This window comes from Lasioglossum baleicum, chromosome 7 (assembly GCF_051020765.1).
Source record: "Lasioglossum baleicum chromosome 7, iyLasBale1, whole genome shotgun sequence".
Taxonomy (NCBI): domain Eukaryota; kingdom Metazoa; phylum Arthropoda; class Insecta; order Hymenoptera; family Halictidae; genus Lasioglossum; species Lasioglossum baleicum.
The window spans coordinates 12,067,406-12,093,738 of record NC_134935.1 but is presented as its reverse complement, the minus strand read 5'-3'; the positions used below and the strand labels follow the sequence as shown (position 1 = coordinate 12,093,738).

General features: G+C 47.4%; 1 protein-coding gene across 9 annotated transcripts in view; it reads right to left on the bottom strand.

Annotated features, from left to right (window-relative positions):
• Positions 1-26,333, bottom strand: part of Hth (Meis homeobox homothorax) — a 518,842-nt gene that overhangs the window by 131,069 nt on the left and 361,440 nt on the right. Inside the window, exon 12 of one of the 9 annotated variants that reach the window (XM_076427474.1) lies at positions 220-22,353. The exons of the other annotated variants lie outside the window; for them this stretch is intronic. Coding sequence (XP_076283589.1) covers positions 22,093-22,353 — 261 coding nt within the window. The 3' untranslated portion in view covers positions 220-22,092. Of the gene's footprint in view, positions 1-219; positions 22,354-26,333 lie in introns of those variants that run through there. 9 annotated transcript variants of the gene reach the window in all.

Below are 26,333 nucleotides of genomic sequence, written 5' to 3'. Positions count from 1 at the left end.
CACGAGTGAGAATCGGTGCCCCGTAGCAGAAGATTATACGCTTTAAATGGATAATTAAATAGCAACGAAACTGACTGAAAGACTGACTGGGGATGATTGCCGGGTAGCGGCGCGAGCATGAGCGTGGAATTGCAGCCCGGGGGCCCCTTTGAAGAGGAGGAGGTTTCGTTATTACGCCCCCCTCCCTCTTCCCTCTTCCCACCCACCCCCCTTACCCGTCCCACCGTGTCTAAACTGAACGGAAACGTTATAATTATCTCGATTCCCACAAGTCACGAGCGCCCGGTTCCGATTGACGTGGCGAGGAAAAAGGGGAGGGAAGAGAGGATTTTGTCAGTGGAGCGGCGATGACGATGGCGGTTTCGACGTTCGGTGGTCGGTCGAGAGGTTGCTTCGAGCTCGATTCACTTTTCGTTTCGTTGTATCGGAAGTCGGCGGGAAAGACGATCGACCTTGGTCGATTAATAATACAGCGCCGACGCGAAGGACGAACGTCGGGTAAACAGATAATTCCGTGAGAGCTTCGAGGCCATTGCAGCAGGGAAATCCAGCTAATGTGGATGTTCAAACACTGATCCATTAAAAATTGTTATTATCTTTAAGGTAACAAGGTTTACAAGGTCTTTAGGTAAAACTGTCGAAAGTGCATCATTGGAAAAATGTTTAATATATTTTAAGAAATAAAACATGCAACATTTTCCTTTGTGGCGTACACAGTGATAGTTGAATTTAACGTCAAAAAATAATTTCTCTGTGTACTTTTTCAAATTAATTTTTACTGCTTATTTCAATATGAAGCATATTAACAGAGACAAGTACCCTAGTCACTGAGAATTATACTAGCAGGCTTCCGGCAAGTCACGTGTTAACTGAACTGGCGCTACAACATCAACATCTCCAAATGTCAAACGAATTGCAAATGTTCCAGCGGAATGAATTCCGAATATCGGAGCGGCGTTGGTGGAAAAATTCGCCGCGCGCGCGTGGAATTGAATTCGGTGATCCCGGGTGTTACACCTCGAAAGGTGTTCGCTGCGTCACGGGGTCGGAATAAAAAAATAGAGAAGGAAAAGGAGAAACAAGGAGTAATTGGACCATAGAGGAGACGGCGGAATGTAGAGACGAGGCGCAGGAAGCGTGGGAGTGGAGCGTATATACGCGTCGATGCTAGCAGCGGCGGGAATGGCCGTCCTCGTCGTTACCGGTATCGGTAACAAGGATACGGTTCGCGCGTAGGGCCATTTCGTTCGAAGGTTTACTGTCTGGCCGAAGGTTCGACGCGGTGGTGGCGCGATAAAGAGGGAGGGAGATTAGAATCGACGCGCGGATCGCGAGAGCGATCCTCCTCTAGCTGGACGTCCGGCACGACGTCCAGCGCGGACGCTCTCTCCGCTGAGATCGTAATTTAGATGATTATACGATACCTCTGGTATTTACACTGCACGGGAACGGGCGAAAAATGGGAGGAATTACGGGCGAAGAGGAGCCACCCCGAGAACGACGGAACGTCCGCGCGTCGATAAATTACGGGCACGTATTCAAACACGGGCCCGAACTTTCTATCAAATTACCATCTGGCCAGATAACGAGCAGCGTCGCTCGTCCCTTCGCGGCAAACAAATTCCTCTGTAACACCGGCTGGATTGCTCCATTCGGATGTTACTCGTGAGAAAGAACATCCTCGAGGACAAAAACCCTGGATGGTGGCGGTCGTTAATAACATTCTGCGAAGCTGATACTCGAAGATTACTTCCACGAAACTGTATAATATACGATAACTATTCTAGAATAGTGCTAGGGTAACTGTTCCAGTAGTCAGCCATCCGAGACAAGTAGTCGACCATCTTATTATCAATCTGACCATGATTAATCTACATTCCAAAGAAATCGTGCTACGATTCATCTTAAACAACATATGTTTCAGTTAATATGTTTAAACAACGATTCATTGCTTCCGAACAATATAACAGCATAATACACTTTGGGTTGAGAAACTTGCCAATTATTTTTGATCCGGAAAGGAATGTAAAACCAGTGCAAAAATTCTTTCGAATATACAGAGATGTGTTGCACGGTGTAATCGCCAAGGGAATTTCGTGAGAGAACGGTACAAGGAGTGGGCGTGAGTGTGACGACGCGATCAACCCTCTGTCATTCGGCGGGAGCAATGCATAGATTCCGGAAAAACACGTTCCCGGTCGGGTTCCCCTTTCTCGGGCCGGTCTCTCGCCAGCCCCTCAGGCCCGTATAAACGAAATAGCTGTTAGGTGATATTGGGATACGGCGTGTTGCGGGGGCATCGATATATATTTCCGGCGTTCCTCGTTCCTGGGAGCTGCTTCCCGTTCTAGGACGAGATCGCGCGGCGGGAACAGAGGGCGCACACCCTTCCACGTTTAGTGTCAATTTATTCGGGATTCCCGAGATTCCCGAGGCTTTGCCGAGCGCGATCAGTCCCGCCCGTTTGCATAATATTGTATTTATTTCGTCTTGTAACCTCGCACAGGCCAGCCAACCCCTTTCCGCAGCCCCTCGGCTGACTCCGAGCGAGGGGTGACTTCGTTTAGTCGTCGGGTATCCTGCGAATAGCGTCATATACGAGAGCCCGGAATGGGCTATACGGGTTACAAGCGGATCCACGGGACCTACCCGCTTCTTTTTGCATCCTCCCACCCCCGTACAACCCTATGCCCCCTCCTTTTTATTAGCGCGTGCTCGGCCGGAGCAATTCGCCGCGTGTAATACCCGATCGCGAGACAGATTTTCATTTTCCGCGGCGATCCCTTCGGCTTTCCGACGAGATACGTTTCTTAGACGGTTTTCGAAAGGGGATGAAAATTGGGGATGTTTCGGCGGATCCTGTACGGGTTGCTCCACGGAAAAACATGCGGCTCTATGGGAATTCGAAATTTACGAAGTCAATGTCGTATATAGCAGGCTCGTGGACTCGTTTTGTTTAAAATCGTCTCCGATATAATTTGTTCGTAGTTAACAGTTCATACAAACCGTTGACGTTGAATTCATTTATCAACTTCAGCGAGGAAAATTACAAGCGAAGATCTGCCGGGACAAATTGAGTTGAACAGAGGGTTCGAGCTTATAATAAAAGTGTACCGTTTACCCTAATATTTTCCTGCTATCTTGTAACAGTGATCGCAAACGTTCCCCGCGAAAACAACGTGGACAGAACCACCTTTGCTGTTAAACAAAGTCCAGGTCGCGACACAGATCCGTATCGCGCGGTAATCACAGCGGAGTGTGACAAATGCAAGTGCACGATTTTCAAACATTTTCCGAACGGCGTTTCTCCACTCGTCAACCATTCAGCGAATTGATCAAACAAGAAAGGGGATAATTTTCGAGATCGAAGATAAGAAACGGCAGAACGTATACCAACATCGAGGTTTGCGATTTTTCCGTTCGGAATCGGTACGATTGTATCTGTCGCGTTTGCAATTTTTCTTTCTATCCGCATCGCCGAGGCTGGTGACGTAGCGAAACGCTGAGAACGTACTTGAGGAAACACCTACCTGACAATGTTAATGTTGCCGGCCACGACAGCGGCCGGAATTATTGAAGCCGAGGTAACAGCGCGACTCCGCCGATAAAGAATGACAGGAGGCGGCCGTTATCGCTCGTTCCTTTCATGAATAAGCACGCAAACATTCATATCCATCGCGAGAAGCGGCCGAGGCTCGATAAGCCGAATCGCTAAAGTCGGACGGGCCGCGCTCTATCGGCCGTATCGCGAACGTGCCGTATTAATTTGAATATTTAGCCGAGCAACGTTTCGTACCGCGGCCGAACGATACTCCTTCTTTTTTCCCGACCCTCCCCGAGTCTTAATACCTGCGCCCGTCGTTTCCCCCGACCGAATGTATACCGGGACTAACGTCTCTATCGGGTGACAGTGAGAAACAGTCCAGCGAACGAGGAAATCGATCAACCACATTTTTCCGCCACTATCCACCGGACTCGGGCATAAAGTATCCTGATTTGGAATCACAAATAATCCCCAATGCAATCATCTCGAAGATGAAACAGTTAATCATGTACCATGGTTGCCATGGTAAGTGCCACTTATATCTGTGATTGTCAGGAAAAACGCCGCATGTCACAAATCCAAAAACTTTGAGTTTATGCATTAATTGAGCTTTATAGTATAAGATTTATGTTTTTACCAGAAGAAAAGTCATGAAAATAAATTCGAACCGCTCAAAAAAAAATTAATGCAATTTAACCGATGTCCTATGTCAAAACATTAGTAAACAAAACTTTAAACGGCAATATCTCGAAAGTGAAAATATGTGATATGCGGCGTTCTTCCTGACAGCCACAGATATAGCATCCAATTTTCAGTTGCCATTGCATGTTTCTATATTCGTAACTACACCTAGAATTAAAGCGTGTCTGCATATTTCAGTCTTCCTCGACAGTTGTAATTTACGATTCTAAGAAGAGTGTATTTTTCTCTATTGTTTACTATTGTATTCGTACTATCTTGCAATAGTAATATTAAAAATTTCTAAAAGAAGTTTCTATGGAAAAATTCTAGTATTCTTTAGATCCCCGCGCGGTTCTCCCCTCAACCAGAACGACATTACGTTACAAGTTGTCTCTTCCAAAGTACATATGCATATAATGATTGACGAAATGTTTAACCGAAGTGAGTGTACACTGCTGTAGCCGATCGACCGGCGAATATCGGAACGCTCGACTGAAATAGAGAGAAGTTCGGTAAATAATTTCTAGCTGTAATCGCGGCGATCCATTCGCAGTCGGGCAAGTTCGTGCTCAAACCGAGAGTACGGCTATGAAGAATTAACTAACGTTCGGTCGTGATTAGCGTGGATGCGCAGCGCACCGCAAAAACGTGAATTATTCGAACGAGTGTACGGATCGGTAGGGCATAACGCGGTGAAAGAAATCAACGAACGCGAACGATCATAAAATACAATATTCATAATGAGGACTTCGGTTGCGGATCGAAACGGCGCTGGTTTAGATAGCGCGTTCGCATAGCAGGGGCGCGGTGGCAGTGCATCGATAACCCGCGCGTCGAAGAGTTTGAGTGATTGACGCGATCGGATGGAACAGATCGTGATGCGCGCGGAGAAAAGTGTTGACCGCTCGTTCCGGCCGAACATACGCGGCTCAGCCGACCCATTGACAGCTGCATAACGCTTTCAAACAAATAGGAACAAACTTCCCTGTCTCCCTCGCACCGCTCGTTCTCTTTCGCGCGTCGTGCATTTTTAAAGCCACGCCGCGCCGTCGGGCGAGCGATCGTAAATACCAACGAGACACTTTTTAAAGATACATCGCATTTCTAAAAGACATCAAGACATTGTTCAGTTCTTTTGTCTTTTTCATCTTGATTGTTTAGACCATTTTAGATTGACCTGCATGAAACTTTCATTACGAATTTTTATCGATTCAAACTACAACACGTTGATGATGTTTTATACAGGTTGCTTCCATCGAAACCGCAGCGATCATTCACCACGGAAGCGGATCGTTTCTCTCGGACTCATAAGTTCGAAGATTTTTAACGCGGCGAAGACGATTCGAGGTTCATTAATCTTGCACCTGTAATGAAAAATTCAAATGATAAAGGTTTAATGGATAAAGAAGACTCTAAGCAGCAGGGCCGCCGCGGGATATTAATTATAATTAGTCAGTGACATTTGTATCGTTAATTCGTATCTAATCGATTCGCGCGCAACACCATCGCACTCCATCAAGCCGGACAACGTCTAAAGCCGCGGCCATTAATCATGGCGTCCTCGGAGCAATTGCTCAAAGGGTGCATTAAATCCGCCGCGGCCGTTTCGCGGGGCCAGGAAGCAGATCGTCGCGCGAAGCGTTTCACGATCGATCGATCCCCCGGTTTTCTGCAGATATAGGATTTTTTCGCCGTGTATCGACGTGTGCCCCGGCCATTGTCGACAGCGGCGACCCGTCCGTATAGTTTGTGACGAATGTCAACTTCCGGCGCGCCGGTTCGTAGGGCTGTGCCAGCCTGTTCGGCCGACAAAGTTACACGAGCCCCGGACAATTGATCCATCGGGCCAGGTACCAGCCGTGCACCTGTGTGGCAAGCGATGCAAGTCGGCCGACGCTGGATGCAACTCGGACAGGTGAGTGTCAGTGCTCCCGGCGACGCCTCGAGATCTTCGTGGAGCTACGGTTCGCGCCGGAACAACGAAAACTCGCTGTCAATGGTAATTAAACGGTGACGAGCGCGTCTGTTGTTGTCATGCGGCAGCGCGATCGAATTTCACGAAAGAATCGCTCGAACATGCTGCTCCGCCGTTTCCAAGGAAATTAGTATTACGTATAATTCAGCTGCTATTCGGTACTCGAATGAATTTCACGTTGCCCCAGTCAGCTTAAATAGACACTCGATTCTTTGTAACTACTGGGTCGTTGCATACGAAATCTCCGATATCTGAATGAATATATAATGAATTATCCAAAAGTACCTATAGGATGTTGAATGAGAATATCTGTCAAACGGCATGTTTGTTTCTTGTCACTTTCTTGTATTTCTAATCTACAATGATAGACAATTTTATCAATGGAGTAGTATATGATTGAAGGAGCGTGTCAGAGTTATTAAAATTTATTTTGCAAATCAGTGTTCAATAAAAAATACTCATCGTAAATTACGTGATATTTTCGGTATAGATAATCGTCCATCATAGCAAACAATTCGACATTTGGTTGAAATTTGGTAAAACTGGATCTGTTCATGATAAACCAAAGTCTGGCAGACCAAAAACAGCTCGTTCGAATGAAAACATTGCTGCTGTTCGTGAAAATGTTGCTAATGACCCAACAACATCACGTTGTTCTCAAGAATTGAGCATTTCTTCGAATTGATGTCTGTAAACTTGGTCGTGGTGGTCATTTGACAGATATCGCCTTTCACACATAATTGTCATAGATGATACCTGATAATTAAATAAAAAAACCAATCAAATTAAAAGTATTATGTTTTTTATTGAATAAAAACTTCCTACAGTCTATTTTGGATAAAACTGTATTATGAAGTATTTTAATAAAAAAATATAATCTACAGGTTTATTACACTACATATTTGAAGGTACACAGCTAATCTTTCAAGTCCTATTTTCAGTTTCTCTTTAGATGTCTAACATTACTTTTAAGTAGAGTTTATTTCAATATCGGTCGACGTCATCGTCGTGTATTCTGTTTAAACGAGTGAGAAAATAAACATGTTAACGACAGCATCGTGTGATGTTTAGTCAAAATGCGGTGGCAAAAATCTAGTAACGAAGTGAAACTTTTTGACTCTAATGCTTTATGATAAATAGTTTAACGATTACAATGAAAATACTTCAGCGGTCTAGTGAATTCCTTTGCAAGAAGTAGTACAGTAGCGCAGATTTCAAATGACCGGCGTGCATCGCTGAAATGTGCCACGACCTCTGTAGGGTTAAGAAGCCGCATACCGTCGCGGCGGATCGTGTGTGTAATTGAAGGAATGAATATGGGAGGCTCATAACGAGCGATGTTTACCGCTGGCCGAGAGGATGAGAGTGGCCGAAAGTATTCAATAATCGATAAGATTGAGACACTATCGGAGCCCGTTCGTCGGCAATCAAGAATCGTTAGCGGGGGTATCGGCCGACGTGATATTACAAGACAAGATACGGTCGTATCGACGATAATGAACGGCCGAGTGGCAATAATTTAAAGTATAACATCGGCAATAATCGTCGTGGTCGAATTAAAATATTTAAGGAACGGCGCGTAAAGAGGGATCGGAACGATGATTCCGCAATCACGCGAGACCCGGCCGACGGCGGCGGACTTCATAACGCGGAAAATTAAACGCTTTCAGCGGCGCGTAGCGCCGGATATAAAAACGACAGTCCATTGGATTTTACGAACTGGCTTCGCTGGCACGTTTGCACGACCGGCTGCGCGAACGTCCCGTTGCGTCCGCTCGTTTTCATCCCGGTAATCGCGCGTTTATCGGCATTCCGAGCCGTGATTCGCGGACAGCTCTCGACGAACCTGCGCGGAAATGAATTTTTATCGTAACTGCAAGGCCGCCACTTGCATCGCGCGGGGATCATTTAAGTAAAACCTCATCTTTCGGACACCGAGTTTGACGAGTTTGACGAGTTTGACAAAGCGATTACCCTTCGATTACCCTCCGATGACCCTTCGTCTTTCCTCTTCGAGCAAACTGATCCAAGGGAGCAGCGGTACCAGAAATACATCTCCTCACCGGGCAATAAAGAATGAACGTTAGAATGATCGGGAGTTTGGTCGCAGGGCACTCGAGGATTCCGTGTACCAGGAAATCGTAAATTCCGGCAAAAGGAAGTGGCAAGTTTACGCGCGGTAATTTCGTGGAAAGCGTCGGATGTTAAACTGCGAGACGAGACGGCATTAAACGTTCCCAGGATGCGTTAACGCCGAAGGGAAGAGGAATAGGTGGCTGCGGCAATGATAAGCCGCTGCTCCTGATCGCAGTATCATTTCGTACCGCGGGCGATATCCGTATAAAAGCATCGGGAACGTATCCCAGGCGCGCGCGTCGTCCAGAGGGATGACTTAATTACACGCGATCCATAATTCAAACGTCCTCGAAGTAGCGCGAGAGACGCGTTTCGCGAGTAATGATTATCGTCGTCCAAGAACGGGCTGACGGCGCGGCGCGGACGCTGCGCTCGGATCGATCGATCATCTTGTCCCGCCGGTGAACGCCGGAATAATTACTAAAAACAGACGAGGAGCACGAGACAAGTTCGATTATCCTGCCTCGTTTTGGTCATGGGGGAAAAGAGGTATTTCTCGAGCGAGACGCCGCTTCCTGTTGCATGACGGGACGCTTATAATCGGTGGGCGAATCCGTTCCGACTCTAATGCCCCATCCGTGTCCAGCCTGACGTTAAGACGCGATTATCGGCCACCGATTCTTGCACACTTCGTTTAAAAGTTCTATACCCGTAATTGGTAGACGAGACTTCGTAGTTCTGTATAAGAGTGCGTTGATATTGTAGCCGCGACACACGAGCGGGGCGACGCGACGGTGATAGCGCAGGAATTCGATTGTTATAATGGAAATGTTTACACTAAAGCAGAGGTAATCATTATCAACGAAAATGTTGCTCCGACAGTTCTTCTCATTGCGTCCATTGTTAACAGTAATAATTAGTAATTCCTTCAGAGGTGGTAGCTTTCTCGAAACGGCATAGCACCGCGTGTAATGAATGTTTCTTTCGGTTCGCAATGTTTCGAAACGCACGATGCGAAGGTAGACCGCGGGGCCGAGCACGTATCTATCCGAATATCGCAGCGAAACGTAAGACGACGAACCGGTGAATTCCGACACGGTTCAAGACTCGAGATCGATAGATCCCATCCACACCGGCAAGAACAATGGGGAGGAAGAGGGGCCGAGCCGCAAAAGGAAGTCGATTATTTCGTGGCGCACCGCTCGACCCGCGGCCCGATGTTCCGGTCAATTAAGTTTGCGAAATTTCGCCGTATAAACTCGCGTGAGCGGGTTTCGTGGTCGTGTCGGAGGTGGACGAAGCAGTCCGCTCGCTTCGGCTCGCCTCGCGCGCTGATCCCGGGGCCCCCAGTCATCGTGGGCGATTCGGCCCGGGCAAAAAACCGGCCCGTTGACGGCGTCATTATCGTTATTTAATATCCCGGTCATTAGCGCGTCCCGCCGTGCCACTCGGGAGTGTTGTTTATGTACTGATTCCGGCTTTCGGGCCGCGCCGCAGCCTCGCGGCCGGATTGCTTTCCGCGCTTTTTGCCGAGCCAAGAGAGCCGAGGAGTCAGCACCGGGCCGAGGAGGGAGCTTTGAAGTCTCTCTTTCGACCGAGCGGAGCGGATACGATCGACCTTTTGCGCCGATTAAGCATCGTAGCGCGATACGGCCGCGCGCGGTCCGAGGGGCTGGGAGCCGGTGCGGGATGCGATGGTTTAATTATCGTTGTCCGGGATTGGCCCGGGTAGAGAAGAGAGGCTCTCCTCGACGAAGCCGCGGGTTATATATCTACTACCGGTATGCCGGGCCTGGAATCGTTACGGACGAAGAAGCGATCGCGTCGACCACGAAGAAACCGCGACGCGAGCATGGGATGAGATCGGGATGGGATGGGATGGGATGGTGGGCGTCGGGTGCGCGATTTAAGCGCGTAAAAACACGTCCGGGCGTAAAAAGCCATGTCGTTCCGCTCTCGTTCCAGCCACGCCATAACAAGCGGACCACGATGGGAAACGGAATTGTCGCGTACGTGGCGCGGGTCGAGAAGCGCGGCCTCTGCGCCGCGAGCCACGGCTCCCACGCGGTTTTTCGCTCTCCGCGCAGTGAATCATCGTTATTTCGATGACCGGTCGATCCCCGCGGATTTATGCGCTCAAATATCTGCCAGGGGTAATTCAGAGCCATTACGTCAGTTAGCGCGCGGGAAGGATCAGTCGTCTTGCCGAGCTCTCCGTGCCGCTGGGAATCCTGATCTTATGGCTTGCTGCTCTTTCGAATCAACAATGTTGAGAGTATTATTTTTTCCGTCAATTATTTTAGTCTCAACTAAGATGTTCACGTTTCCATTTCCTGTATCATATTAGATTTTAAATCAATTTTCTGTTTAATCTGCAGCACAGATAAAACAAAAAGTTTTTAACTCATCCGGAGACTCTAGAGCGTTGAAAGCTAACTTAACTCGTCGGTGTCCAGCGAAGAGCTGATCATTTATCATAAGGAGAGGTTCTATACATGCGCGGTTAAAAGATGATTGCACGTTTCAGCTACAAAGTACCCTGTAACGCGTTCTTTGCCAACAGCTTTACGTGAAAGATTTAGCCACCGATCCCAATAAATCCAATTCGCACCTCCCGTTACATAAATTATGCGTTCCAACTAAAATGTTCAATTAAGATTTCCTCTTATCGATTACTTAAAAAAACGCGGGCTCCCCATTAGCCAGAGTATCAGCAAAGTTTGCGATTTTGCGACCGCAAGAGCATTATTACGAAAATTCATGAAACGACCGGTTAAAAGAACATTGGGAGGAGAACGAAGGCACAGCGAACGACGACGGGGCAGCGGATTGGCAGCTTGATATTTTTATGCGAAGCCCCATTCGATAATCCGCGGACTGTTTTATGGCTGCGGTCTGTGGTGACGTCACCTGTAATGCACGAATTTTCAGCGTCCCTCGGTGTACCATCTCGCGATTCATCGCGGCGCAGTGTGCGTGCACGCACGGGGAGGGCGGGGGGCTCGCGTCGACCATTTAGCGGAATGGCGCGCGCGTTTTAGCAAAATTTCGCGAGGGCTGCACCACTCGCAAGCCTCGCTCCATCTTCCTCGTCCCTCTATCCGCCCTCTTTCTCGCCCACGCATTTTTTAGCGGCTCGGTTATTGACAGATGATGCTTTTCCCTCGATCGAGGTACACGCCCCAGCCCTCTCGGCGGTTCACCGCGCCGCGGTCATAAACACCAACAATGGCTCTCTTCAAATGGCCTCGCGTGATCAGCGCAAGTATTTAATGGACCGATAATGATTGAGATCGCGCGTGATATTCGATGCTCGTGGGAAAAAAGCTGTTTACATTCATTTTGCCAAAATGCCAAATTGTGATTTAAGAACTGGGACTTGCTTTGAAGGAAAGGAAAATCTATGATCGGAAAATTAGGTTGAACAGTGTTTCAAGCAATTTCGTACTTGATGTACTGTCGACATTTTTTAAACTACTATGATTCTAGAGACTTAAATTGGATATTATTTATTTGACAAATAAAATCAAGTGTGAGCTTACGAAAAGACCTACAGTGGGTGTACAAAGTATTCGTACACCTTTTAAAAATTAATAACATTCTTATAATTGTACCAAACGATTTGATATTTTGTAATGAATTAGAAGCATTGGTTTACAAAATGATATGCAAAAAAGATTTTCCAAAAATCATAATTTACAAGATTACATGCAAAAATAAAAAAGGCATTTAGTAAAACAATTTTATTTGAGTCCTTAATGAAAATTTAAAATATGTGTTGTAGATGTATATTAGTTATACACACGCTCTGAAAATTTTATTCAAATCGATTAACATACACACGAGCTACAAGCGGTTAAGAATGGTGAAAATCGTAGTTTTACACGACTTTTGATCAGTTCCTGCTTAAAATCCACAAAATCGTACATCTTTCGAGGCGTGTCGTTTTTTCCAGCGTCAATCGATTTCGATGAAATTTTCAGCATGTGTATAACTAACATAGATCTACAAAACATATATTTTATTCTAATAAAGAGGTTTTAAAAAATGCCTCTTTTATTTTTGCATGTAACCTTGTAAATTATAATTTTTGGAAAATCTTTTCTGCATGTCATTTCGTAAACTAATGCTTCTAAATGATTATGAAAAAAATCAGGTCGTTTGGTACAATCATAAAAAAGTTATTAATTTTTAAAAGGTGTACGAATACTTTATACACCCCCACTGTACTTTCAACTTGTTTCGCACCACGAAAGTTTTTGGATGAATTCCGACTATTTTCTAGAAACGGTCCACGACGCGGTGGAACAAAGAAGGGATCGAGAAGAATCGGGCCAAGGAGCGAAGGTTTGATTTGGACCGAGCCTCCGCGCAACCCACACCTCCGCCAATATGGCTGGTTATGCAAACAAGACGGACGCAAGGTAGACAGAATCGCGCGGAGTCGCGTTACCATTATTTATCTCCCTGCGGGGCCGGAAAGAAGGGTATCCACCTAACACGTATCCTCCGGCCAACAAAGACCCCCACGCAGAAATTTGCATGGCTCCGCAGACGTTTTACGCGCGTACCTACACCCCTCTGGGAACAAGCGTCTCGGTTGATGAAGATCGGATTCGAGTCGCGTAACTTACGACACCGACGACGCCGTGAGAACGTTTTCGGGAACGGCGTCGGAACGGGAGACGTTTCGGCGAACGGACGCCCGTCGGACAATCGGAGACTGGAGAGCCCGGCACTCTCGGAACAGTCGTAATTTGCGTTTCGACGCATTGTAAATTCGCCCGAAAAACGATCAGCCTCAGGCCGAGGACTGAGTTCGCCAGCGACGGCATAAAGCGAGGCGTTTTACGCGGACAATTAAAAGTCGAGCCTCCCCCCGCTGGTTTCCGAATAATTTTAATTAACTCGGCAAAGGGATTTGGAATTTATGAAAACTGTACCCCGGCAAGCATCGGAGGGACCGCGAGGTCCATCCCCGGGGCTGTAACTCAGTCGAGGAACTCTGTCGGTGATCTAAGATACCTATTCCGTGGTCTCGTCCGGTCGCGATTTATAGACGCGCGGCTGGATAAAGAATTTCGAGTGGAGCAGGTGCTCGCTCGAGCCAGCAAGATATCCGAGCGACGTCTAATCTTCGATTATCCGAACTACTCTTAACTATTTCGATATCCCAGAGGTCGGGAAAGTATAACGGGTAGATGAAAATTGTTTACCTGGATAGAGGATATCTAATTGTAAGTAGGCAGGCGTTCAAACAGATTTTTTTTAGTATTAACTTTCGGAAAATGGAATAGACTTTTTTTCTTGAACATGCGCTTTCCAAAAATATAGGAACAATCAATTCTCCGCTTGCCTAGCCCCGTAAACAGATAATTTCGCTGTCTCATCGTTGCGGGACGTTGAAATGCATTGTGGGAGATTAAAATCGCGTTGATGCAGGAGCAGCTTAGGAGGCGAGAAGGAATTAACCGAAAGCGACGCGTGACGCAAAGAAGCGAGACGCGCCGCCCGCGAGGATGAAACCGGCAATTTATAATTAATAATTATATCACTGGGGGTCGAACAGGAGGAAACTCGAGTCATCGTAATCGTTCCTGAGGTGTAGTAAAACCAACACTTAAGCGGCCGGAGAGCGACAAGAAGGAACGTCGGAAGAAGCGTGCACAGCGGAGCGCAATTTTGGTAGTTGGACAGCCGTCCATTGAGACCGGGCCAGTGATCTGTAATTAGTAACTGCACCGGTGGAGGGGAACGAGTCGGATATAAAAGGGTGGAGCGAGAGAGTAAGAAAGCGACAGAGAGGGAGGGCGGGAAAAAGAGAAAGAAGAAGCGATGCGGGCGAAAAGAGAAGAAGGTGAGTCGTGCGGGCGGTCTGGACTCCGGCAAATCGTGGCTCTGGCCAGTCTCTATGGCAATTACCGCTGGGCACGGCCTCCTCCTGCATCCTGAACTGCACTGTGCTTCGACCTCTCGCTGCAGCACACGCACACGCACACGGCTGTCGCGAATGCGTTTCGTCTCTGTTGCGACATCGCGTACGAACAGCGCCCGACGAGACCACTGAATAGACAAGTAGCGGAATCCGAATGGTAATTCGATCTTATTTATTGTAAAAGGGCGGGTACGCGGATGCATACAAGCGCGATTCTTGCCGCCCCGGGAACGCAACGCCCACCTGCGAGGAGCTGCAATTTTCGAGACAACGTGCGGAGGCTACTCGTTGCGGGTCGGCAACGCAAAGATCGTGAGGGTGTTACTTCAAAAAATGTTTAATATACTGTATACGGATCTAGGACCTATAAAAATGTCACAATACTGAAAACGATCCCTGTTTGTGGATCAGACGAAATCTTTGTCAAAGAACGAAGTAGAAGAAAAATTTGTGCAATGCAGACACTGATCCTGACTTAGTTATTCCTTGCGAAGATCTGCGCAAGGCCATGCCTGTAACCGCTTCTAAAAAGACTATCTTCGACGAACCGAGGGCGCGAAGTACATATTTGTAAAAAGGAAGACAGCCCCCGTTGTCATCACGAAACTGCGTGAACAACCCTCAGGGAGATATTCAAGACAGCGAGCGGGTAGGCGCGATCTCGCGGAACGACGCAAAGTGGTTGCTATGTCGGTATACCTGAGGCTATTTACGGGGGTGGCGCGACGAGCTGTTATGGCTCGCGGACGCTCGCTGTAGGTTTGTACGAACAGACGTGATACGGAATATATGAATAATAATGGGTTCGGCCGTAACGTGAAACCCACCACCTCCGCCGGTCGTTCCGCAGTCGTCAACCCCCGGCAACCCGGTTCCCTCTGCGGACCCGCGAGCATGATGTAGTGCGAGACCGCGATACGGCATGATTCGCTCTGATTAGCGGTATCTATAGCGATAGTCACCCCATGGTCCCCATTGTAATCGGCCAGTGGCCGAGTCGGCTGGGGTAAATATTCTAATGATCACCGAGCCGAATCGGTGTCCGTTCTCTCTCTCTCTGCACGCCCGGGGATTTTCTAACTTAGAGCAGGGTGTTCGAAGAAAATGGAAATCTCCGACCAATTTCCACAACCAAACTCGCAGTCGCCGTACTAACCACAAAGGGTTACGTGTTAAAACAAAACAACAGTTACGCACTCAATCAATCATGTTGTATGATAAAAGTCTAGCAAATTGATCGTACTGTCAAAATGAAAATTGTTGATCAATCTAGCAACTTTCAGGAGCCAGAATTGAATCTAAAGGGTCACATACTGACGCAAGAAGGGTTTACTGGGTGTATATAATTTCTTTCACGTGTCAGAAACCTAACAGTCTGACCGTGTCATCGCAAAGTGCAATATTGCGGCCGATCTTATCGGCACACACGCGCTCGAATGCCGGAATTGTAGGTACAAGGGGGTGGAATTTTTTCGCGGGCGGATCGGGCAAGCATCGGACATGGTAGCCCCTTTCAGCAGGGCTACCAACGGTGTAATTGGATCGACGGGTGATATAGAAACTGAATTGAATGCCGGCGGAGTCGGTACGCCGCTACGCTAGCCGATTCGTAACGCCGATAACCGCTTCATAAATATGCTAGAAGGTGGCGCACGGCTGCGCTTACATTACCGCTAATATTTCATTACTTTTAAACGGACGAACAAGACCGCGCTAACGAATGCGCTCGCGCCCGTGGCCGCGCGAGTCCGATCGGGCCCGTAACAGTCCTACGCTCATCGATAATCAACCGGACAGAATCTACCTTGTAGCGATCCCGAGACTTTTCACATAATCAGCGCACCGTGCCGATCGGTCAACATTCAACCATCTCCCCTTCGCCCCTTCGATACTCCCTCGGCGAAACCCCCGCCCCCACCCCGTTCCTCCTATTTGGTGGCCTCCGCGTGATACGTTCCGGGATATATTGCGGTACGAAGTGTTATAAATATGCTTTATAGGAACGTGCAGCGCACGCGGTGCATTAATGCGGCTGATTGCCCGTACATCACGATGCGCCGCGCCGAGCCGGGCCGAGCCGGGCCGAGCTCTCACGGCTCTCTTCTCCTCGTCTCGTCTCCACTCGCATCTCCGTCGGACACAGGTTAGTCGGTTAGTTACGGGTGGCGCGGCCCATGTGCGCTTTATTAAAATATTGGGTCAGCCCGTGGCGAGCTTTCGACCCCCTCGTTCCTCTCGCACGCGAGCGCACACGTCGCGAGCAACTCGCTCGGCGAGAGCAGACTGCGAGAACGCGCGAGCGAACGCAGTTCGAGTTTCGCGGGGGTGGGGTTCGCCGGGGCTCGTTACCGGGCTCCTTTCAGGGCCCCTAAGTGGACGTCGAGTTCGTTAGAGGGCCCCTACCAGGAGATCGCGGAAGATGAACAGGGTGAAGGCGGGAGATGCATGGGCTCGTGTTTCCACAAAGAGATATGGCTCTCGCTTAGACGGCAATGAGGCGCGAATCGAGCCTCTCTTGCTCTTTCCTCATCCCTGCTACACGATGTTCGCTCGCTGTACCTACCCCCGTTCCGTGCTCCCTGCACCTTCGGCATACAGAGTGCCCCGTGTAAGTACACATTCGATTATCTCCGAAAATACCGTAAACTTTTTTCCGTAGGAACCGTGTGGTGCGAGAGCGCATATTTTTTAGCGGAAACGAAACTCTTTTAGAACATCAGGTTAGGACATACAAATCAATCTTAACCCTCAAGCACTATGAATAAAGCGGTCTTCAAACCTTTTACACCTGCTGAGAGTTTCTCTTATCCTCCTTCTTGTTAAGAAATTGTTAGAAAAATAGAGTCCAAATTAATTACGAACCCATACGTTAACTTTACAAAATAATTGTGTTCACTCTTCAAAAAATACATCATTCGACGAAATAATTTTTTATTGATCTTACTTGCGGATCGACTGAAGACTAAGACGGAAACGAAAACCAATTTAAATAGTTCCCTTCGTTTTATTTGTTAAATCTGGTACGAAATTTTGTATTAGACGTTTCTTGGTATTTTCGCTTATTCAGTCATCGAGGCGGCTCGTTTCAAGTGACTCACTTGTTTATTGTCCAGATACCACATCCGTTCGATTGTCGGCGAATAATAAGCATACGCGATAGCCTCTTCTCCAAGGTGTATCGCTTACGGTTTAATTAAGAGTTCTCGATTCCAGCGATGCGGGCGATCAGATTTTTCTGCGACGCGCCGCGCCGCGATACGTGACGGGAATCCTCGGCGAGACGAGAAATTTCCTGGTATCAATTTCCTTGCTTTCTCCGGGGGACTATATTTTACACTTTGCGCATAACACGCGTGCATGGAATTTCCAATTTTCTTTACAAGGTTTCTGTGTGGTGAGATGCAGAGAAGTAGACGCCGAGACGAAAAAGATTTCCAAGATAGCAGACACGGGAAGATGGAATTCGCGGACGTACTTTGTGGATGTTGTGCGAGGATCTAACCCTTCGTTTTACTTTACTACTCTGACAAAAATTATTTCATTAAACGAAGGTTTGCCATTGTAATTATTTAAATGTTTGATGTGAAGAATATTTCCGAATGCAATGGTAAAACTCGTATATGAAGAAAATATTAATGCAAGAAAAACGAATATCCCACATTGGCACTAAATTATATCACATTTGTGCAATAAACAAAAGTGTAAAAGTGTAAAAGTGCTATTTTGATCGAATATTTTCCGCCAGAGGTAGTATAATTATTATATTTATTATAAACGGACGTCCTTTTACATAAATGTTTATAATAGAATAACAAAAAGAATTAACGTAAAACTAAAAGGGGACATGTACAAAACTGTTGGAATACAAGTATATGGTATTATCAGATAATTGTGCGTAATTTTTTTTTTTGAATGTGTGTAACGATCCATTAAAAAACTCAATACTACTATATAGTGTGTTAGAGAGTTTGCAATAATGCGATTTATAGGATTTATTAATCCATATGTGGATTTGGATTTAAGTGTTTGAAACTCTGCTCTAGATCTTAAAACACGTTCAGGTACATAGAAATTGATTTGCATAAGGAGAGAGGGACAATCAATACTATTATTAATCAAATTACAAATAAAGCTCTGGTCGGATACTATTCTTCGAGGAGACAATGTTTCCAGGTTGACTGTGTTTAATATTGTAGAGTAATCATGATCAAAGATTGACATAGGATTATTTATCTTATATGAACAATTATTGAGTGTTATTTGTTGAACATTTCGAACATCTCAAAACAAGATTTTAATACAATATCGAATACAATTTGAATTCGAGGCTCCCGGGGTAAGTTGTTCAAAGTTCGAACCTATTAAAAAGATCTACAATCCATTTAAATCGCAGGTATCTGGAAGACCTCTGCCGGCCATTCGTTAGGAATCGCGTTCGATCATAATTAAAGAGAGATCGGTTTTTCCCGCGCGGAAACTTTCCGTGTCGGAGTCATCCTATATATCACCGTCATCCGGAAATTACTTGCCCTACGGAGTTTCACGACGATAGGGAGGAACACATGAAAGGGGTAAAGTTACGAATCCCTGAATTATGCTCTCGGCTCTGGAGGCATCGTCGGCCGATTCGAGACACGCTGTGGATTAACTTTGACGGAGGGGTGACGCTTCCTTTTCACCGTCGAAACCGGCGTCGACGTCGCGGACCACGGCGACTTTACATAGACTCCACGCCTGAGGAAGTTACAGAACGAAGCCTGATCTCTCGAATCACCAACGAAAAATAACCTTTGTTTTAAGAAAAATTCACAAAGGAAATTGTCAGTTTGTGTCTATAAGTCGGGCCTTTTTTTGACTCTAGCTTAAAATGCAACAATTCTATGGAAAAATTCTTTAGAACAAAGTTGCAGTACTTTAAGGGTTACATCCGAAGATGACGGAGAATTTTCTTTTACTATTACGTTCGGCTAGATTTTAAGATTATTTGCATTTGTTTAAAATGAAATGTACGACGCACAATGGTAAGTTTGACCGAGATCGCGATCGATAAGCAACTTTTTTGTTGATGAAATGTACCAGATGTGTAGATTTCTCTTTTTCATCTCCCAGAGCTTTAAAAAGTGAAATAAAGCAATGCAATCAGAATATTATATTAAATTAGGACATGCCCAACAATAGCAAGAATTATAAACTAGCGTTACTTTTTTTATTATATTTATTTTATATTATAATTAGCAATTATGGTTGTGTGAAAATGCCGGTCTTTAAAAACTACTAACTTTGAACTTACGTATCTCCGACAGAAGTACGTATTAAATATTGGGTGTAACAAAAAAAGAACGTGCTCTGGAATTTTATAAATAAAGTGCTATTACACAAATTTTTAAACGGAAAAAAATTTTTGATTTTTGGCCACGATTTCGATCAAACTCACCACTGTGCGACGTCCAAGAAAATCGGTGTTTCGTCGCAGCGCCGGTAAGTAATGCGTAAAGAATTTGTTTACAGAAGGGTTATCGGAGAGATAGCGACGAGTGGGAGGGACATTTGGCCAAGAGCGAAGCCTCGAAGGGACAAAAGGATGTAGAAGAAGACAGGAAACGGCGTAGACGGTTCTCGCGCACCGGTCAGAGTCTGGCGGTGATGGTCTTAGGGCACAGAACGCGTCGGCGTCTAATGCCAGCGATGCATGTACGGCTTGATACATTGCGACGAGTCGGTAGCACGGCGTGTCACCGTGGAGCCCCGTCATGTCTTAACATTTCAGTTTACACGACCGCTAATCATGTCGACGACGCGATACCGGGCCGCAGCAACCGCCGCCGAAACGGAAATAGACGTCCCGCGCGGGGCTGCTTCCGTGGCTAGCAAATAAAAGAACGCTTATATGGCTACGTGGAATTCTACGACGCGGTTGAATTACGTTCAACCGTACTGGCCAGTTGGTTCACCAGGGAGTACCGGTTCGTCACACCCCCGTGTCGCCGTAATTTGAACCGTTCCCGGAGTCGGACCGCTTTATGGTCCCCGGTACAACTTGATTCCGCGACGCTTTGTCACCTAGCTCTGGACTTTGTAACGCGCAAGAAAGGGAACCCGGGAATTCAAATTATGAAGCTTTCTTGCGCGGGCAGGGGAACCCATCCGTAACGCAGACCTTTTGTTCGAACCGTACTGCGATTGTCCGGGGTGAGATCGTCCGCCGACGGAATTCATAAAATTGTATCTCTTTCCTATGTTTACAAGTAGTTGGAAAATTATTTTCGAGATACACCCGGACCCTTGTAATCGAGGGAAGAACTCGAGTCTTTTGCTATCAGAATGATCAGTGCTGTGAATTTAATGCAAAGGAAATGCAATGTCACTAAAGATTGCTAATTCAAGACTCTTTGTAATGAAAAAGTTATTGTATTTTTACTTTGGTCCCTGAAAGCACCTGCAGAAAATGGTGGTCATCTATGATCGACTCACCCTACAGTTTTGATATTGCCCTTTTTTGGACATCGGTGCGAAATTGTATTTGATCCGGCCGAAATAGAGCCAAAAGCCAGTAGGAAGCGGGTTCGTTCGGTAAAAGAGCATCGGCCATATCCACAAGGGATGAAAGCAGGGTCCCTCGGTCCAGGGTCCAGGTTTTCTGATCGCTTCAATATTGTTCTATCATAATAAATTCTGATAACGTACGACACTTCCATACTATACTCTCCGCCAAAAAATGAATTCCCTTCGTCGGAGCTTTTATTCCGTTCCCATCGCGGGAGGCGGCGAGGCAGGGTCGGACGCGCCGGGACGAAGTGGTCTCGATAAAAAAAGATGGCGGGCACCGTTGCCAGCGGCGTCGTAAGTATGTCCTAAGTGCATTTAACGATTATTTTATATTAACGGGTGAATTTATTAGCGGCCTCCATTATCGGAGTTTGCCGGCCCCAAGGCGACCGTCTGTACGTCTATCGCCTTACCAAGAAACGGCGAAGACTGGGGAGGAGGGCGGGCCAAGAGAGGAGACAAGAAGAAAGAAGGAGAGTAGAGAGACGAGAGGGCTACGTGGGCTAACGGAGGTCTCCGCGTCTTTATCCGTCGTCTTTCGATCGTCTTTTGTTTCACTTCGTGGCTCGTGAATACTTCAAAAGATGTCCGGCCCCCAGCCGTTATCGATAGCGGCTACGCTCTAAATAAATTTACGAGTCGCTACGTTGGGAAGCTACCGAGCGAAAATTGCGTCGTCCCATCTCGCATGCGACGAAAGGCTCCATCGCGGTCAAATATTTATAAAATAAGAATGTAAATGACCGAACGACTCTCTCCACCCTCGTCGCCGCACGCTTTACGCCTCGAAACTACCGAATTTCGTCGATCGGGAACCGCTTCGATCGGCTCCTCCGCGAGGGTGGGAAAATCGTAAACGAGGGTGAAAAATTAAGTTCCCGACGGCGCTCGAGGAACGGGAAATTAATAACGAGCTTCTGAGAGGGGGCTACGTCGCGGAAAATACGCGAATTCATTCGACTTGCGAACGATCGGGTCTCTGGTGGGTAACTAAGGCCTCTTTTCAATCCCCGCGAACGAGTTTTCGGGGGCTGGAAGGTTTCTCGAGAACGCGACCAAGTCGTGGCACGACGGAGAGAAAGAAGAGTTTTGCGAGAGACCGCAAGAGGCGGTTTCAAGACCCGGACCGACCGGAGGGCGGAAAAAGGTTAGGGGGTGTTATGCCACCCCTGGGACAAACCCTGATGGGGTTATGAGCCTCCGAGGCCTACTCTTTCCACTCGGTTTCTACATCCCGTTTTCCTTCCATTCTATTCCATAATACGTCCGGAGATGTATACGTCCTGCAGGACGGCCGCAAAATGCGTTCTAGATTGCATTCGGATATAGGGAGATTCACGGCCGTAGAAAGAAACAGAAAGCGCGACCGAGGAGGTGGCCGATCCTTGGCTTGGGAAGATCGAGCTGGGATTTGCCGAGGGCGTCCCGATTACTTTTCGCATCGGTGGCTCGACCGTATCCTCGCGGAATTGAACGACGCTGATCAAGACCGCGCCGGCGCGGACGCTTGTACTTACGTTCCCCTGGTATATGGTATATATGCGAAATTCGATCCCCGTCCCGCGGGACTTTGGAAATTGGATGTTTGCTACTCACCTGAAACAGAAAGAAAAGGGGATTACTCGTAACGACTCCTCGCAAACAAGTTTCTTATTTTCGGGCCGCGAGTAAGCTGCTTTTGAGCGGGACTTTCGACAAATTGATGGGCTCCCATCGTCATGACCTCGACAGGATTTTCAATTTCGCCAAACGATTTTAAACCTGTCTATAGTCCACCATAAAACTACTTAGAATTTCTTAGCAGCTTCTCGAGTTTATTACTAAACCTACCGAGCATAAAAAGTGACTGGCATGTGTTACTTTACAAGATTGACAAGATTCAGTTTACTCGGTTAAAATAAATAATCTGGAACCGGTCAATTTGACCAGTGCTGGTAGATTTAGTGTTAAATATTGTTAATAAAATTGGATCACAGATGAACTACATTAAGTACATCACAAAAGTTGGATCTTTAAACTGAAACCAAGACGAACGTTTGTCACTCGCTCCTCGACGTTTTTCGCCAGGCCTACGCACACTCGCGTCCCCGTCCTTCGTGCTCGAAAATAATAACTCGCTATCAACCTTGTTGCTCTGTAATAACCAGGTGCGGACGCGAGTACATGTACCCGCGGCGGAAGGAAAAAAAGAGGACGTGGTCGTCGGCCCTTCAACGGAGAAGGACGAGAGATTTATGTCGCGGGAAAAGGATGAAAAAAGCATTGCCGCTTGTACCAAGAATTCAGAACGAAATCTTGTACCGACCAGGTCCTGAGTGCAGACGATCCGCCGCGGTGGAGGGGGCACGACGTAATTAATAAACCGGTATGCTAATTTCGCGAGGACAGAACTCGGTGTTTTCTGTTGGTCCGGTGTGCTCGTTCTACTCTTGTACGCGGGACGAAGTTCCCGATCGACAAGAAAGATGTAAATCGTGCCGGCGAATTAAACTTCGTGCCTCAATATCGACCTCCTGCACGCTCGACAACCGGCCGATCGTGTAATTAAATTATTAAAAGGAATCAAATACCGCGGCCGCATGGTCCTGCCGATAAGACGACACGAACGGAGCTCGTCGGACCAGCTGAGGACTAATCGAGTCCTTCGTTTTCAAGCAAACCTGAAAATGCACGTGCTCTTTGGTTCTCTGCTGTATTAGTAGAGTAATTGTATCTTTTTCGAGGAAGGTAAGCGATTTTGAAATGTTTGAACAAATCTGTAGTTTCAGTTTATTTATATTAATGTTTGCCAACTGTTGGTTTGGGCTGAAATTCATTTTCTCTTTGTCAGTAGCTGGTATTATCAGACCACGTGGAGTTCCCAATATGGCACTACCAAGGGTTCCCTAATGTTGGGTACTCTTGATGTTGGTGGCACTAGGTGTCATATTAGGAACTCAAGGTGTACCATATTAAGAACCCCTTCCGCTGGAACCCGCAAATGACACACCACAAAAAAAATATTTTTCCCAAGCTGTATTAATTTTTGAACAAACTTGACCCCAGAATCTTATAGGGCGGAAATACATTTGCAACTGGTAATTTTTGGACAAAAAAAGAGCATTCTAGAATAATCAAAAAATGACCAACAAAAAGTTGTTCATATTTGGGCACTTTTCCCTATACATTCATCCCTCGTGTCGATTCGATATATTTTTCACTGATTCTGACGGATAGCACGTTCTACACTTCGTTTCATGACCGACGCGAATAAAATGGTTCACAGCTCTAACGATCTTACACAATTACGTCAAATAGACACCAAAGAAAAGCTTAAGTTGGGAGAGCGAGGGAATAAATGTTGAGACGCGTGTTACCGTGAATCGCGGTCTCGATGCTGAAAGGAGAGCAGCGGACAAGAACTCGGAAGAACGGGTCGCTCGGGCTATTCGTCGCTGCAACATTTACGCGAGAACGAGACGCGAGAGAGAAGAGAGGACGAGCTCTCGGAGAGAGCGAAATGGAGCGATCGTGTGGCGTGTAGACGGGGCGGTGAACAACGAGCGGTAAATCAAAAGCGGGAGGACTTCCTGATGCGAGTGAACGAATCACGGAAGAGGAGAGGAAGACGAGAAAAGAGAGGGACGTCGGGAAACACGACGAGTTTTCCGGCGGCGAGGAGACCGGCGAGCTTTGTGCTTTCGCAAAGGGTGTCTCACGGCAGCCGGAGGGTGTAACCCCGGCTTATTCATACGCAGGAAGCGGCGAACGAAGGAAACCGAGGACACGAAACACGCCGTGCTTTTACGGACCGGCTCGTCCGGACGATAACGTCCCCGGCCTCCTGGAAAATGAATATAGTCTGTCCGAGGCCTCGGGAAACGGGGATGATCCGGACGCGGCCAACAAATACTACCAAGTTACGATTAAACTGCAACTTCCACGATCTCGGGCCGTTTCGGACTCTCCTCTTCCCACTAGCCTCCCTATCAGCAGAATAATACGATTTTAATATCACCGGTTACACGAGGTGACCTAGTCTTGATGGCGGACAGCATAGGTTGGGCATTGAAGAAGTGATCCGCGTAATAAACTGCAAAAGTATTGTTGATATCAGGCCGACCTGAATAATCCTAACGTAAACTCCGACGCATAAACCAAGCCAACCCCTAACGTCTTCTAGATCCTCCACACCCAAAAGGTTAAAAACAAACATGACCGCGTCAATGTCCGCTCGCGGAACCACTTGGACCAGTCGCGCGCGCGGATCGGATACAAGCCGAGCGCGGAGCCGACAGGATAACTGGTTCCGGAACAGTTTCTTTATCGGTCGACCGATAAGTGACGCGACGCTATGCGAAAGCGGTCGGGGCTTGTTTGGGTCAGCGTATCGTGGACCACACGCGTGCGAGTGACACCGGGGCCCGGCATGAGAAAACGAATCGGCGAGCTCTCAGAAAAACGAAGATAATTACCGACACCGACAGCTCACGGTGACAGAGATCGAGTCGATCCCCTGGTTCGGGGAATCCTGCGAGTCGATAACCCGGTCCGTAAATTAAGATCTGAGACAAAGAGAGAGGGCCGGGAGATACGGGGTGGATCGGGGGTGAGACGGGACCACGATATCGATCGAGGATGCCTCCGCTCGAATTCGCAAAAAGAGAACGCTGAGATTCGGAGGCGTGCAAGGCTCTCTCTTTTTCCCTCTTTCCTTCTCTCCTCTCCCAGCCTCGCGATCGCCGCGAGTACACGTACGTTCGTTAATATCCTCCGTGAAACAGGTACACCGGCATGTTGTCGGCCGGGGGATCGTCGTTTTTTCGACGTTTCTTCTGCGTTCACGGTCCGTCTGGGTGTTCGGGAGGCCGCTGGATTACCAGACACCCCGCGGACTCGCGCTTGTAAACGCTCCTTATCGCGCAAGCGACGCCGCGATTGACAAATGCACGCGTGATCGAGCGTGATTACGATTCCGTTTCCGCGTTCGAGCAATTACCGCACGGCGAACTTGTTCGGATGAATTTAATAAGAGTCAGCCGGTTTTGTTTCATGCCCGTTCAACAACACCCGTGTCGGGTCTTGCGTTGTCTAATGGATTCGCGGAATTGTGTGTTCGTCGCGGAAACCAATTTCGCGGGATCGTACGAGCGTCTCGAGAGCAGTCGCTTGTCCTGGAGGAGCGATTGCGAGGCCTCTAGACGGGGAAAGCGGAATCGCGGGGATCGTGGAACGGCCGGAAGATTATATTCGAAGATTTCGTTTCGGCCGCGACGGGACCTCTTCCTTCTGCCGTTTCGCTTCCCTTTCGCAGCTCGCTACCGGGAAACGAGTTACTCTATGCTAAGTTTATGGAGGGCCGGGGGCGATGCGTTGCCCTTGTAAAACCATTTTCAGATAACGCATCGCGTCCATTACGATCTGACGCGCGCATCCGCGCCGCGGCTTCGCTCGTAGACCGGTAGGCGCGAGCCCGCGCGCAAGCTCTTACATTTTACATTATGCATATCTGTAACTACACAGGACCTCCTTCTCTATAATACACACAGACCCCCGTATCGTTTCCCCGATCGGTTTATGGGCCGACGTTTCTGCTG